Source organism: Heloderma suspectum, chromosome 2 (assembly GCF_057233095.1).
Source record: "Heloderma suspectum isolate Gila_16-S chromosome 2, 16-S_ref, whole genome shotgun sequence".
Lineage (NCBI taxonomy): Eukaryota > Metazoa > Chordata > Lepidosauria > Squamata > Helodermatidae > Heloderma > Heloderma suspectum.
Window position 1 is genome coordinate 287282601 of NC_139459.1, and position 15876 is coordinate 287298476.

At 44.7% G+C, this 15876-nt stretch overlaps 1 protein-coding gene across 2 annotated transcripts in view; it reads left to right on the top strand.

The window, feature by feature from the left end:
* Positions 1-15876, top strand: part of STAB1 (stabilin 1) — a 165614-nt gene that overhangs the window by 116180 nt on the left and 33558 nt on the right. For both annotated transcript variants that reach the window (XM_084839737.1, XM_084839739.1), the window contains exons 45-53: positions 1433-1549; positions 3206-3253; positions 3581-3664; positions 4390-4536; positions 6175-6309; positions 7699-7758; positions 9180-9356; positions 10992-11078; positions 14705-14851. In XM_084839737.1, the coding sequence (XP_084695863.1) occupies positions 1433-1549; positions 3206-3253; positions 3581-3664; positions 4390-4536; positions 6175-6309; positions 7699-7758; positions 9180-9356; positions 10992-11078; positions 14705-14851 (1002 nt within the window). The remainder of the gene's footprint in view (positions 1-1432; positions 1550-3205; positions 3254-3580; positions 3665-4389; positions 4537-6174; positions 6310-7698; positions 7759-9179; positions 9357-10991; positions 11079-14704; positions 14852-15876) is intronic.

Here is a 15876-nt window from a genome sequence, read left to right on the forward strand (position 1 = left end):
TCACTGAAATTACACACACATACACTCAAAAGCTGCTGTAAGCTGCACTGGTGAAAAATACTATCTTCCCCACGGGGGAGGGGGGATGTTAGGGGTGGTAATAGGAGCTTGGGGAGGGGGTCAGTCAGGGAAATGGTGAATGGGAAAAGGGCTAAAAAAAATCCTACTCCCTCAGTGCTGCTCCTCCATTCCAGTTTAGTGTCCACTGTTCTCATGCTGTTGGTTTGGTTTTTTTTAAAAAAACAAAACAACTGTTGGCAGAATCAATTATATATCTGCTGTGTAATGTGAAAGTTGACCCTTGGATGGCCATTATCATTTCTCCATCCAGAAGAAAAGCTTTAAAAATCCCAAGGCTATCTTGAATTTAGGAGTTTGGTTAGGTAGTCCATGTGAGCGCCAAAGCATTCAAACATACGTTTAGCCTGGAGAAGAATAAGGGGAGACATCAGGGCCAGCACAACCTCCGAGGTGAGAGAGAACACGCATGCCTTTGCCACATGCCTTTGCCACTCCCCCCCACTGCCACTGCCATGTCTCCCCCCCTCACCACGTCTCCCCCACATACTGCCCACTCCCAGTGCTTCTCCCAGCCATCCCCCCCCATGTTGCATCTCCCACCTGCTTCCCCATTGCCGCCGCTGCTCTCTGAAGAGCAGAGTCAGCCTGTACCATGGGCGATATTCAGGGACACCCCTCCCACAGTGCCTGGCTCTGAGGAAGCACTGCACCCGCTGCTTTTTACCACTGATGCAGCTTTTCAGAGAGCTGGCCATGGAGCGAGCCAGAGGGCAGGCAGCTTCAGCCTGCATTTGCCACAGTGGGAGAACAAGGCTGGTGGGGCTCTCTGAAGCACCAGCTGTCATCGCACTGGGTGGGCAGCAGCTCCGGAGAGCCCTGTCAGCTCCACTCTCCTGCTGCCACAGTGGGAGAGCAGCAGTGGGGCTCTCCAGAGCACCTGCCTGCCCCACAGCCCCTGTGGGGGGTCCTCCTGGTGGTGGGGGAGCATGCAATTCACCACCTGACATGGGAGACATGATAGTGGTCTTCAAATATCTGAAAGGCCTTCATGCAGAAGATGGAACAGACTTGCTTTCTGTTGCTCCAGAGGGAAGGACTAGAAGAACCAGCTGCTGGAAATTGCAGGGAAGCAGATTTCAGCTTAACATGAAATGTCCTAATAGTGAGAGCTGTTCAGTAGTGGAACAGACTGCCTCATGCAGTGGTGGGTTCTCCTTCTCTGGAGGTATTTAAGCAGAGGTTGGACACCCACCCCTCAGGGATGCTGTAGCTGCACCCTGCAGGCAGAGCCTGCATTAAGCAGAGGTTGGACTACATAGTATCTGAGATCCCTTCCAACCTATGCTTTTTATTATTTTCCCAGTATTTAAACATGCTGGCTGACTAATATGCACTTGATTTTTCTTGCCAGAACAATGGAGGCTGCAGTCCACTAGCTATCTGCCTTAAATATTCTACTGGGAATCGAACCTGCATCTGTTTATGGGGCAGTGGAGATGGCTTTACATGCACGAGGACAGTCTGGCAGGTAAAGGATACTCTGTTGGGACTCTCAGAATTTCCTTTAGCTCAAGCTATTCCAAGGACCCAGGGCAACTATGTAAAAGCTATAAATCCCCTATTCACATCCAATTCTATTCAAAACTGGTTCTCGTGCTGGTACTGCAAACATGTTTTCCTCTTCCGAAGAAGCAAGCTAGAATCAAAGAAGATTTTTCAGAGGAAGTGAGAAAGTTGCAAAAGGCCCCATAAATTAAATACAGTGACACAGAGATTTGTATTCTAGCCATGTGTTAGTTGGACAGTCATCTGAAAGAATGTGAAGAAAAACAAACAACTCCCCATATTGCTATCTAGAGAGTTCACTGTTAGAATTGAGATACTATCTGGAATTGTTCCAATGCTACTATTATAATTGCTACTCAAAGGCCTTTCCATTCAGGAAAAGTGATGCAATATCTCTTAGAGCTTGTAGGGACTGTGGTGGGGGGAGGGATGTTGGAGAAATCTGCAACCGAACTAAATTTGTTCAGATTTTCATGAATCCAGCCTGAGGATTCCACTGTGGACCAGCTTTTCCCTTGTCCAGCGGATTCTGTGGACTGGCAGACCCATTTTCTGACTTTCCCAAATTTGGGGCAAATTTTGTTGTTGAAAAAAATACACAAAATCTAAAAAAAACACAAAACAACAGCCAAAAATGCACATTTCTCCCATAGGTTAAAGCGTGAAAATGCACATTTGGAGGGATTTGCACATTTTTGCACATGCATATTTGCACAAATGTGCATTTGCACAAATGCGAATTTGCACACATTTGGAAACTAAAAAAAATCTGGTTCCATGAATGGCGGAGGATGAGACGAAAGGCACCTGACAATCCGTGAAACACAGATGGAAAGGATTTTACACAATCCATATATCTCTAGTAGGGGGCTTGCTTTGGTATTGAGGGCAAGGTCAGTCTGAGGATAATGATGGGATTTATATGATATTGCTGCCTCCTGTTAGGCAGAGAAAAACAAAAAAGGAAAAACAGAATGAACATTTGCCAGTCCCACATGCACACAAAAGGCTAAGAAAAAGAGAGACCACACCTTTCTTTAGTGAAGAAAGAAAACAGCTTTACTCACACATGTTCTTGCACATACAAATGTAGGCACAGCATAAAGTTTCAAAAGCAGTTTGTTCAGTCCATTTTGTGTTCCATTACACATGCAGGAGTGAGAGAACACGTGTGTTCTCCCTGCAACAGAGGAAGGCAGACAGAGAGAGACAGAAGGGGAGGAGCAGGAAGGAGGACTAAGCTGTAGACTAGCTATGCCCCAAATTCCCATCTATTAACTAGCTAACTGCAATACTGCCCCCTTCCTGTAACTTGCAGATGAGATTGTAACATTCCCAACAGATAAGTCACTGCATTTTGTCCTGGTGAACCATCTCTGGCCAACTGTTTCAAGTCAAGGAGAGAATTCAAGCCCAGAGTGTATGGCTCAGGTCATGACATGCGATATGTCTGCTTTTCTCTCCCTGTTACAGTTTTACAAGCCATTCCCATGTTGCAACATGAGAAGTGCAACATGAGAAGTGGGTATATAAATACCCTTTCTTTGTTTGGATCTTAAGATTCTTAAATAGAGGCTCACCGTTTATGTTAAATTTTTGTTGTGTTCTTTTTTTTTAGGAGCTCACTGCAAAAGCAGCTGCATCAGCATTCTTTCAATATTTAAGGGTAGGTATCAAAATGATTGCTGTTCTTCAAAAGAAAAAGAACCAGGCTGCCACTTCCTTTCATGTAAGGGGGTCCCTCTGATTTTTACTGATTTCCCCTGTGGTTGCAGCCCTCAAACCACATCCTACATCATTCTGGAGAGTCCCCCCATTCCTCAGAAGTGGCTCTTGGCTGCTGCTGGAGGAGGGGGAAAGTGGAAATTTCCCATGGTGTGAGCAGAGTTCCACGTGAGCTTCTCCGAATCCAGCCACCAGTGTTTCCTTTTTAAAGCATAAATCTTGTTTTGCGGTGTCTGTTTTAATCTCTGGACATGTCTCTCTGGTGTAGGTCCATGACATTATTGAGGTGATGGGATCTGGACCATACACAGTTTTTGTTCCACATGTTGACTACCTACAGAATAGCAACACGGTAAGCAACTCTTCTGAGATCACATTTGTAAGCCTCACTCCACATGTCAGACCATACTATGATATTTCGGCTTCCTTGAGTTTCTTTCTTTAGAGTCTGTTTAACACAAAGGAAGAGTTCCTTATGAAGGCTTTAAAGTAATCCCTTCTAACTACAGAGGGATAACTGCTTCGGCTTCAGCTAAAGAGGAGTTTGCTTGAGTTTGCTTTAAGATGTAAGCATCTTGTTGCAGCTACGTTGGAGTGTGATTTAATCTGAATTTCTGCTGTGTAGCTTTGGCTCAGTTTTCTTCAGTGCACACTGAGGATTATGATGTGATTGGCCGATGGGATTTGCTAATACCAAAACTGCCTTTCCTCTATCTTAAATATGTCACTTGAGATATTTAAGCAGTTTGCTGAACAGCGATCTGTCAGAGTTGCTGTAACTGCACCCTGCACTGCACAGCCTGCATTGAGCAGGGGGGCTAGACCAGATGGTCTCCAGGGTCTCTTCCAGATCTATGTTTCTATGGTTCTAAGTATCTCTACATTTTATTTTGTGGCAGATAGCTTCATAATTCTTCAGCCTTCTCTTCCTTGCATGAGAACTGGGTTTCAGCAGCAGATAAAATTTCAATTAATGTTTTATCATGGGGCACACTCACCTCTTGCTCCTGGCCTGGTTTCAGTGCTTTGGGAAGGTGCTGAGCCTGCACCTGACCTGTGCAACCATATTTTATTTAGTTTACAGAATGGCATGGGTCAGGCTTCATCAAAGATTTGCTTCGCTACCACATGATCAGTTGTCAGCTGCTACAATCGGATGACTTGGAGACACAAGATTCTATCACAGCTTTATCTGGACACAAAATAAGGGTTTCTGTGAAGGAGGTATGTGCCACTGTTACTATTCCTTTCCATTTCTGTCTTGTTCAGCACCTGCTTCTGCTTTAGTGTCCCATTCCATGCCACATCCCCTTTGCCACAGTAGACCTGCCAGTTGTCACTAGGCCCCAAAGTAAATGGAGGGGAAATCTGCGCACCGGCAGTTACAGAGCAGTTAATGCGGGTGTGCAAATTTCCCCTCCATATACTTCCCCGCCCTTACTTCCCCTGCAGGGAGAGGGAGACAAGATGGATTTTGCTGCAAAGTCCCCTGGGATACGTGCTAGAACTGGCCAGAGGACTGAGTGGGAAACGTCGGGTGTACCGTGGTTGTTCCGCAAACAACCAATCAATCCACCATGGCTTATTCACAGGGTGCCTTAGTGACGGGTGAACCTGCAGTGTTTACTTCCTCTCTAAAAGCTACATGAATGCTCATGTGGATAAGTAGATGTACACCCATGTCATTTACCATGCTAAAAATATTTTTTTAAGCAAATATTTTAAAACTGCTCCAGACATCTGGTCAGTGTCTGTGTGTGTGTGTGTGTGTGTGTGTGTGTGAGAGAGAGAGAGAGGGGGGGGGGGAGAGAGAGAGAGAGAGAGAGAGAGAGTGTTTCTTATCAGTGATATAATGGGCGCTAAGAATAGATGCCCACAAGAGCTAGTGCTGTATGCGCTCCTACTTGAATAATGTTGCTCATGTTCTAGAAATTCTTTCTGTCTTTTCCTAGGCATTGAAAGTACTACAACTCCCTGAAAAACATGTCTGACCAGGGATATGGCCTCTCTGCTCTGAGCAGGCTTTGAGGGTTTGCACCTAGGCCTGGGCCAAAGAGGAAGGTTGGGGATGCTGGTGGTTACCATCCACCCTGTTGCCCAGCAGCCATCAATGTGGTGCTGGAGAACTCCAGGCTGGGGTGCTTTCTGGGGGAAGTCCTAGGGCACTTCAACATCGACACGGAGGCCACCCTGTATGGACCAGCTCAGGATGTCATGGTTTTCATGACAACTATAAGGCTCGATCAGGTTGGGAGTTAGGGAGGGCTTGGGGGCAATCTGACTTTGGGGAGGAGTAACTGGGGGAATTAGGTCTGGGGTGAGAAGAGCTGTGGGGAACAGTGGAAGGGATTAGGGAGGCCTGTGGGATGACCCAGTAGGGGGGGAAAGTGGGAAAGGTCGGTCGGTCTCTCTCTCCCCCCTCCCCCCCTAAGTTTGGAGGAAGTGATGATAAAAGAGAAGGAGAAATGGCTGGCTGGGCTGAGTGGATCTTATGTGCTGGAAGTGTGGGGTGAGAGAGGGAAGAGAGTTGGGGATCCTGAATGAGAGATAGAACCATTGGTTCAAAAAGGTGATTTTGAGCCTGACCCCACCTCTGCTATGTTCTTGGGCAAGTTACTTGTCTTTTAGCCCCACCCGTTGAGATGGCAGCCATGACATTTTCTCAACATTCCAGATGTGCCCATTGACCCAAAAAGGTTGGAGAGCCCTTCCTGTAATTGCTTTTGTTTTCTTGGTATTGGGTTGTTGATTTTCCCATGGTGATTACTCAAGAACAAAAATGCTTTGCACGTAACATGTAATGTCATGCTTCTCAGAAGGTGCATCTCACTGGCAATGTGTATTATGTCCTTTCTTTCTCAGAACAGTGTCTATTTGAATGACGAAGCAAAGATAATTGAAAGTACTTCTGGAACAAATGGTGTCATACATTACATTGACAAGATATTAATCCCATATGAGCTGCTGCATCACAGCACGTTGTCCAACCTATCAGAGGTATGTCTAAATCAATAAAGGTTTTAAATGACTTACTACCTTTTATTGTCAGCGTCGACTTGGATGTTTTAACCACTGTTAGCCACCAATTGTCCTGGTTAATAAGACAACATTAGGTTATAGAATTCATCTCACTTCATTGTATACACTTGTGTATTGTGTGAGGGAGGAGGTGCTTCCAGACAGGAAGCTCCTCGTGCTACCAACTAAAAGACATTCTGCAGCTCTTCCATCTTTTTTTCCTTAACAGATTTTCTGCAGTAAGGAAAAAAGACAGAAGTAGTGGTGGGAAAACAAAGGAAGGTTGCAACTAGAAGATTATACCATCTGGTCCGCCTACCAAAAGAATTCCATGAATGAGGCAGGGCAGTGATGCAATAAAAGCCTTGTCTGGAACACCCTGTAGTTTAGATATTTCAGAGGGAGAGGAGATAGAATCATTATTATTATGTTTTGGTCTTTAATGTACTAAATCCATTACTGGAAAAGAATCAGTTAATGCTGCAGTCTTATACGGACACAGGGCACAATCTTATACTTGTTTAGACAGAAAAAAGTCCTACAACTCCCAGCATGCCCCAGCCAGTATAGGATTGTGCTCTTACCTGAATAAGTCTCAATGGGCGTCACTTCTGAGTAGATATTTTAGATTCCTGTCAGAGAGGGAAGAAGGTAGTAGATGGTTCCGGTATTTTAAAATGCTATGAACAGGCCACATCTTTTCCTAGTGTGATGTTGCTTAGCTTAAACAAGATACATCAGAGATATGCTGATCTTCTTCACGATAATCAATCAGCAGGGACCAGTGTCATGTCAAAAAGGTCTCTCCACACACCATAATTACTGTGTAATGTCTGTGGATCACCAATGTCTATATTCTTCAATATGCCAACCATGCTTTATGTCCTTTCCTGTGATGCAGCTGTATGGCTTCTGTTCTGTTGTGGAATAGAAGCACATTTATGCTTTGCAGATAAAATCTCCTATAGGACAACCTTCCCCAACCTGGTGCCCTCCAGATGTGTTGGACTGAAATGCCCATCATTCACAGCCAGTACTGGCCATCCAGTTGAACACATCTGGAGGGCACCAGGTTGAGGAAGGCTGAGGCATGAGAAAATTCTTGTATCCTAGATATTGGAATCGGATATTTTGCTGCCTGTTTGTGAGTTCATGGCCATTAATAATGAGCAGAAATCATAACATGATGCTGTTCAAGAAGTACGAACGCCAGTAAGTTGGGGGTCACTACTGTGCAATCTTGGGATTGTAGTGGACATAAGAAAGATCTCCTGCTGGAGCAGCTGGCTGACAATGCATTTGGATTTGTTCTTAGTGATAGATAGACCTTGTTTCTAATGACCTCTTTTATGGTTGATCACTTTTCAGAAAAGTATCACAGAGGTTGCAGAGGCCTATGGATACAAAACTTACAGCAAGCTTCTGAAGGTAAATTATCTTACCTTTTTCAGCTGTAGTGTTTGTAAAGAAAATTCCTCTTTAATAAAAATACAAAACAATATACTTTTCCAATTCAGTTCAGAATTTATTTTAGTGCTGGGGTTTGAGGTTTGATCGATTTGATTGTGCCTTTAATAGGAGTGCACGAAAGCCACTTATCTGGTCTCGCAGCTTTTCGTGGTGGAGGGGAGGCGCTTCGCTGCTCTCCCCCCAAAGTTCAGGCCAGCGGGGGGAGGCTTCCCGCCTCGCCCGGCCGAAATTCAGGCCGGGGAGGAGGCGCCTCGCCTCGCCTGGCCGTGAAATAAAAAGTTTAAAAAAAACAACAACACGCCCCCGTGGTAGGCTACATGACGATTAACGTAGCCTATCACGGCAAGATCTGCAAAGTCAGCTGTGATAGGCTACGTAAATCGTCACGTAGCCTATCACGGGTGACTTTAAAAAAAAAAAAAGCGGGTACGCAAATGGCGGCCCCCATAGGGAGCCGCCATTCGCGTTCCTTATTTGGTCGCTGTAGTCTACGTAAATCTTTACGCAGACTACGGTGAAAATAAGGGCAACGCAAATAGCAAATTACGCCATTCGCGTTCCTTATTTGGTCGCTGTAGTCTACGTAAATCTTTCCGTAGACTACGGTGAAAATAAGGGCAACGCTATGCAAATTATATTTAGAAACATCAAAAGGGTGCCATCAACAAAGACTCACCACTTTCAGTGTCTTGCTATTGTATTGTCTTCATGAATTCACACTTCCTAATCTATACAGAAAAATGAAATGAAATAAGATGACATAAGATGTTCACTGTGTGTGTGTGTGTGTGTGTGTGTGTGTTTGTATGATTTTCTTCACACATACCTTTGCCCTTAAGTATTTGCAAGATCACAACCTTATTTATTATTATTCTTTTCAAATTTTTATCCCATTTTACAGCCAGGCTCTCAGAGCTGTTCACAATTAAAACCCCACAAAAATATAATTGGCAGTAATAAAACAAATTCCAATCAAACTGCAACAAATGTACATTGTCAATAGCTAAACAATCCAGCTCCTGAACTATCAACAAGAAATTCTCTGTGACCCAGCAAAAGCTCTTCTGAAGAGACTCTGAATGAAGTCTGAATCCCTTCACTTGCACAGCCTTAAAATGCTTAGCAGAGCTCAGATCTTTGGGGGCACGTAATGGGGGCTAAGGCTACAGTCCTAAACTATGGGATAAGTCCTGTCAAATACTATGAGTAGATATGCATAGGATTGTGTTGCAAGTTTCTTGCCTTTTAATTATGTAGATTTCCTGTTCTGGATGGCCAGTTTTCCATAACTGATTTATGACTGATATGGCATGTGTACCACTATGGCATTTTATTATGGTTATGTCTGTTCATATACATTGTTCTGTGTCTCTCTGCAGGAAGCAGGACTTCTTAACCTGGTTAACAATACCTTTCACCAACCCTTCACCATGTTGTGGCCTACGGATGCAGCATTTAATTCCCTTCCAATGGATATGCAAAAATGGCTGTATCATAAGGACCACCGGAGCAAGCTGGCTGCTTATCTCAAAGGGCACATGATCAGGGACATGTGGGTAAGCTGAGTGATGAAAAACGCAAGCTTTCTGTCTAGAATGGTCGTGCTATGGTCCATTCCATAGGACACACACCTCCCTGACAGAAAAGTTGCTGTGGATGGAGGTGTTCAAATATTTTGGGGTTGAAATGAATAGTATCTTTTTAATATAAACCAGGCTACAAGTTGTATTTGGTTTAATGGGTCAGTTAATCAACTAAAACTTTAGTTGATTAATTGGTAACTTCAAAATCTAATCGGTGGTGGAATACTTGGGGGGGGCTGAAGCTATAGTGTCTTACTGTAGTTAGGAAATTAAAAAAAGAAAGCAGTTGGAGTGGCTGGCGTGCAACAATATTCATGGTGGTCTTTCCTTCTAACAATGGGCAGCATCCTACACTGCTGCTCTGCTTATGTCATTGACGTAGCACTAGCATTAATAGACCTCTAGTGCAACATCAATAGCATATGCTGGCACACTGGGTTTCCCTGGAAAACCCGTCATACTACCATACGCTATTGGTGTTGCACTAGCGCTACATCAGTGGCGTAAGTAGAATGGCAGCATTGGATATGCCCAATGAGTGATAGTTTACAATTTCATAAACAAAAGCTGTCTTACACTTTCTTCCATGTCTCAAAAAGGCTATATTAAAGCTTGAGGAATATGCAATTTTTAATCAGTTGGTAAAAAGATGATTAATCAATAACAGCTTTAATTGGTTGATGGTTCTAATCCAAACTGCCCAATCCACTACTTTTGGTTTCATCTCAGAATTGAGATCCGAGCACTACACAAAGAGTGTTTCCTTTCCTGCTTTTCTGCTATGTAACCTCTAGGTGGCAGAGTGGCATAGCAGATTAGTGCAAATACACAGGTAAAAAAGGGTTTTCTTTCACTTTCATAAACAATACCACATTTTCCCTGCTCTAAAAATATTGCTGAAAATAATGGTTAAAAGCAGAAACAAAACTGGAGGGTCACAATGTCGTTTAAAGGAACCGTAAAAAACCGTGAGTAGGGAATGCTGAGCACACAGTAAGTACCTCATGTAAGAAAGCTCTTAGAAGGGGTACTTGGCACCAACTCATTCACAATGTGTTTTTATGAATCAGAGTAGTGTGTTGACATGTATTTATCACTCATTTCTTAGTGAAACTTTTGTAAGGTGTGTGTATGGGCCAATCAAGACGTGTGCATATATCCTAAGCCTGTGTTTGCTCATTTTTGCATATAAAGTGGGATTGGGAGAGAGTTCTGTATGATCCTTTTCATGTGAGAAGTAGGAGGGAAGTGGAAACCAGCCCCCTCTTCCGCCTGGCCCCTCTTGAGCATTTTTCTTCTGTCTGGCTCACTTCCAGAATCAGAGCTGTAGAGGAGGAGGAGCAGGAACTGCTTGTAGCAAAGGAGCACAGAGAGGTAAAGCAAGGGAGAGGGAGAGGTGTGCTCCCTTTTTGTGTGATAATTAAGCACCACCATCACTGTATATGCAATCAAAGCAAATCTTTTTATTTATTTTTCATTTGTTACATTTATATCCCGCCTTTCCCCCAAGAAGTCCAAAGCTTAAGATACATGCAATTGCCACACACATCTAGTTTGTCCATACATCTTTAGCATGCCTGACTGCGGATTCCTTTCGTGTATTTCTAGGTGTCAGCTTCCAAACTGACAGAGTCTAGTCGTTTAAGGACTTTGCATGGATCAACCATCTCATTCAGCTGCAGCAAAACAAGTGCTGTAAGTAAGCGTTTCTCTAAGCCTAATGTACGCGAGGTGGCTGTGGGAGGGTGTTTTTGCCCTGCGCGGATGAGTTGGCCAAAGGGATTGAATTAGGGGCTTTTCAGTTTTTGAAGCCCCAACCGCTGCCACCACATGTGCGCACACAAGATGCTCTCCCACCTGCAGGCAGTTTGGGAGCTGGACTTTGAGTCGGCAAAAACATCAAGGAGAGAAAGAGTCCACCATGTCCTCTCCTCCAGTCATTCTTCTGCTCAATGGCAGCCTTCAAGGCTATTTTTAAAAAGTTAGGGGAAGAAATTCAACTGCATGTGACATGTAGCAAAAGCTGATCTGACCTATTTGGATTTTCATAACTATGCCTTAAGCAATAAAAACAGCAATAGCAAGAACAACAACGAAATCCCCCTTTTCAGTCTTGCAGTAGCATCAGCAAAACCACAGCTTTAAAACAAATTGTACACAGTTACAATAACTACTGTCAGGCCTCCCACGTGGCAATTGTGAAACAGATATTATATCCTTTTCCCCATTGTAATCAAGGGAGAGATTTTTCATTTTTTTCACTTTGCGGGAGACTTGTGCAAACTTGCATTAACTACTGTGCATTAGTCCTAATGCTCATTAATTAATGTGGATTAGTGGATTTGCACAAGCGCACATGTGAATTAACATAAGTAGAACAAAAGTCTACAAAAAATCCAATTCCATCATTGAATGGAAGACAGAACAAAAGATACCTGACAAACCACAAAATACAAACGGAACAAATTTAACAAAATCTGTACATCGGTAAATCAGGGTAGTGTGCATTTTTCACCAAATCTCTCTCTCTCTCTCTCTCTCTCTCTCTCACACACACACACACACACACTGCCACCAACACCCCCCCCCCCCGCCCCCAGATCAAAATGTGCATTTATCAAATCTTGGATAACAGATGGGAAACGGCCTGGTGAGCTGCCACCATGCAGCTCCCCATGGTGGCCCCTTCCTTCTCCATCTGCCACCTGCAGAGTGTCTGTGGAAGCTCCTTGGCCTGAGAGGATGGGAGAAGCAGCAGGTTAGGCTTGAGCCCCCGCCCCCACCCCCAAGAAAGAAAAGAAATAACAGAAGAGAAGAGAATAGAAGAGAGCAAAGAGAAACAGGCCAGCAAAGAACAGATCAGCCCAGATAGACAATAGAGATGCAGTGCAAACCTGAGTTAAATGGATATGTTCCCACCCATCCATCTGGGCAAATGAATCAAGCATCACCATCATGTTCCCCCCCTTTCCCAATCCCTTTCCTTGTGTCTTGCATCTTTTTAACCTGTGAGCTTGAGGGAAGAGGTGTCTGATCATAAGATCATAGAATAGTAGGGTTGGAAGGGACCTACAAGGCCATCAAGTCCAACCCCCTGCTGAATGCAGGAATCCAGGTCAGAGCATCCCTGACAGATGGCTGTCCAGCCTCCTCTTGAACACCTCCAGTGTGGGAGAGCCTACCATGTCAGGGATGTTTCTGAGTGCAGGGAGTGGGATAGCAGTTCAGATTCTGAAGGAGAACCATCAGACATGGGGAGGTGTTTTCCCAGGCTAGTCCAGATCTGAGTAGGCCTGCTTCTCAGGTTACAAACGTACAGATGGCTGAGCTTAAGGGTCCCTCCTCACACACCCCCACCCCCCGTGAGGCAGTGAACAGGAGACTGACGTAGTAGATGCCAGGCACAGGCGCAGAGCAAAGAGAGAGAAGACAGGGGCAGAACTTAGACGGTCTACCAGATTGGCCTTGCGTGAGAAGCTGCACTTAGAGGCCTCATGAGAAGAGAGGGACCTCCCCCTCTTAAGTTAGGCTAGTGAGACCACCTCCCTCTTCAAACAGCGGGCAACTCCTGTAAATTCTATTTGGATCCCCTGAAGGTATTTCTGGTAGATGGAGAGTTTCTTTGAGAATTTGCACCTGTACGACCCTATGAAGTAATGGATTAAAAGACTGAAGCCTCTCATCTGTGTATGTTTGGGCATTGAAGTGAAGTGTGGGCTAAGGGAATCATGACACACCACCTCTCTAGGTAACTGGTTCCATTGTCGTATTGCTCTAACAGTCAGGAAGTTTTTCCTGATGTTCAGCTGTAATCTGGCTTCCTGTAACTCGAGCCCATTGTTCTGTGTCCTGCACTCTGGGATGATGGAGAAGAGATCCTGGCCTTCCTGTCTGTGACAACCTTTCAAGTACTTGAAGAGTGCTATCATATCTCCCCTCAGTCTTCTCTTCCCAAGGCTAAACATGCCCAGTTCTTTCAGTCTCTCCTCATAGGGCGTGGTTTACAGTCCCCTGATCATCGTTGTTGCCCTCCAGTTTGTCTGCATCCTTCTTAAAGTGTGGTGCCCAGAACTGGACACAGTACTCCAGATGAGGCCTAACCAGTGCTGAGTAGGGGGGAACTAGTACTTGATGGAATTTGGAAGCTATGCTTCTATTAATGCAGCCCAAAAGAGCATTTGCCTTTTTTGCAGCCACATCACATGGTTGGCTCATATTCACCTTGTGATCTACAATAATTCCAAGATCCTTCTCACTTGATTGTTGATTCTTAAACCCCTCTGAGAATCTTTTGACTGAAGGGCAGGATAGAAATGCTTTGAATGAATGAATGAATGAATGAAGTTTTATACATGCCATGGACTGGGAAAAGCACCCGGCAGTTAGGGGAGCTAAGGGGCAGGAACAGGGTGATAGTTGAAGGAAGGGTGCAAAGTAGGCATGGGAACCTGAGAGCTGGTTAGGTGGAAGAGAAGGAAAATGGCAATGGAGATGGTGGAACTGACTGAAGCAAGAAGGAATGAAAGAGAGAAGAGGGCTCTGAAGGCATCTCACAGCTCCGGCGGGTGGGGTTGGGGACTGTATGCTGTACAGAAGGAAACAGAACCACTGGAGGAGCTGGCCAAGAAGCGAGGTGGCTAGAAGATCAAAGTGGACATTGGACTGGAAAGTAGGGGCCCGAAGAAACAATTGAGGATGAAGACAAAAAGAAAGGAGTCAAGGAGGAAGTGGAGCTGACAGGAAGGTGTGGGGACTGGAGGGGCTGTGCAATATTAGCAGGAGAGAGACAGTGGGCAGGCTAGAAAGGTCCGTACTGCTAGGGACCGTGGAATAGGGAGCCAAGAGGAATGCAAGTTGCTGTGTCTAGAATCCAGGCCTTGATAGAGCTGCTGCACTTTTTTTTGTATAGAATGGCTGTTTTGCCAGTTATGATTTTTACTGTCACCTCAACATTGTGATCCAGCAAGCCTAAGAGGCCAACAAGGCTCAAGTAGCAGTGGGTGGCAGGGTTGATTTTCACATACTGGTTTGAGAGCCAGTGTAGTGTAGTGGTTAGAGTGTTGGACTGGGACTCTGGAGTTCTGAGTTCTAGTCCTCACTTGGGCATGAAGCTCCCTGGGTGACTCTGGTCCAGTCACTGACTCTCAGTCACTAACCTACGTTGCAGGGTTGTTGTGAGGATAAAATGGAGAGGAGACCCATGTAAACTGCCTTGGGTTCCTTGCAAAAGGAAAAATGGTGCGGTATAAATGTAACAAATAAACAACTAGTTCTTTATCTTTCAGCTTCTAATACAATTCTTCTGCTTTGTTTCCATCTAGGGGGACATTCTAGTGGACAATGGCAATGCACAGATCGTACAGAGGTATATTGAATTCAACGTGGGTGTTGCCTATGGTATCGATCATCTGCTGGAACCTTCGGACTTGGGATCCCGTTGTGATGGGTTTCGTACTGTTGAGGCATCAGTAAGTGCTTGGTTTGTTTGTTTTTTAAACACACTCATTTGTTAATTTCTAGAATATTCCTCTTCTGATGGTTCAATCTCATCTAAGAGATCCCTAAAAAACCCAACCCATTTAAAACTCTATGATTTGATTATTTTTTATATTTGTAAAAAATAAATAAATAGAAAAAGTGGGAAAAAGCCACCAGCTTCATTTAGAATTCAGTAGTAGTGGTGCTTCCCTACAAAGTGAAATTAAGAAAGCTTAAAAGAAGTTCAGGGTCTCTCCTGAGAAAGTTCCAGCTCTTATAATACACTAACTAATGCTACAAAACAGTACGAAGACAATTAAAGTAATCTGTGGCGAGCCCAAGAAACAGAATATAACAGTGGTCGGCTGAGCTAGTGTCAAGGGTAGGCATGGTGAGGCACCTGCTGAAGGTCTAACATCCCAGCAAGGGCCCACTGCCAAGAGCCCCCTGGACCTGTTCCTCCTCTTCCCGTTGCAGCCTGCTTGTTCATCTGCCTTCTGCTTTGGCCCAGACAATGGTGGTGGTGAGACGCAGGAGCGGTAGATGCCTGTTTGCTCACTGGCTCGCTGCCTGCCAAGTAAGCAAGTGGTAGCAGTGATGAGAAAGAGGAGGAGGAGGCGCAATGGCAGCAGGGGAGAAGGCAGACTCTCTAGGGAGGGGGCCCGTTGATGGTGCCTTGCCCATTGAGGGCCCTCCCAAACCTGGAGCCGGCACTGCTGGCAAGACCAGTGTAGCACAGCTCAAAATGCTGTTGCACAAATACTATAACAATGTATTCCCGTTATTCTGCACTCCCAGCAAAGATGTGTATTATAAGAGTTGGAGCTTCCTCAAGAGAGCCATAGTGGCTAGTTCAACAATTGTCTTTACTAGAAAGGCAAGCTCTATTTAATAGAATTAAAGTGGCAACTGTCAGTTATATCTTGTGTCTTCTTTGTTGTATTGCTCAGGAAAAACTTCCTGACTGTTGGAGCAATATGACAATGGAACCAAGTCACTAGGCGGGTGGTGGGCT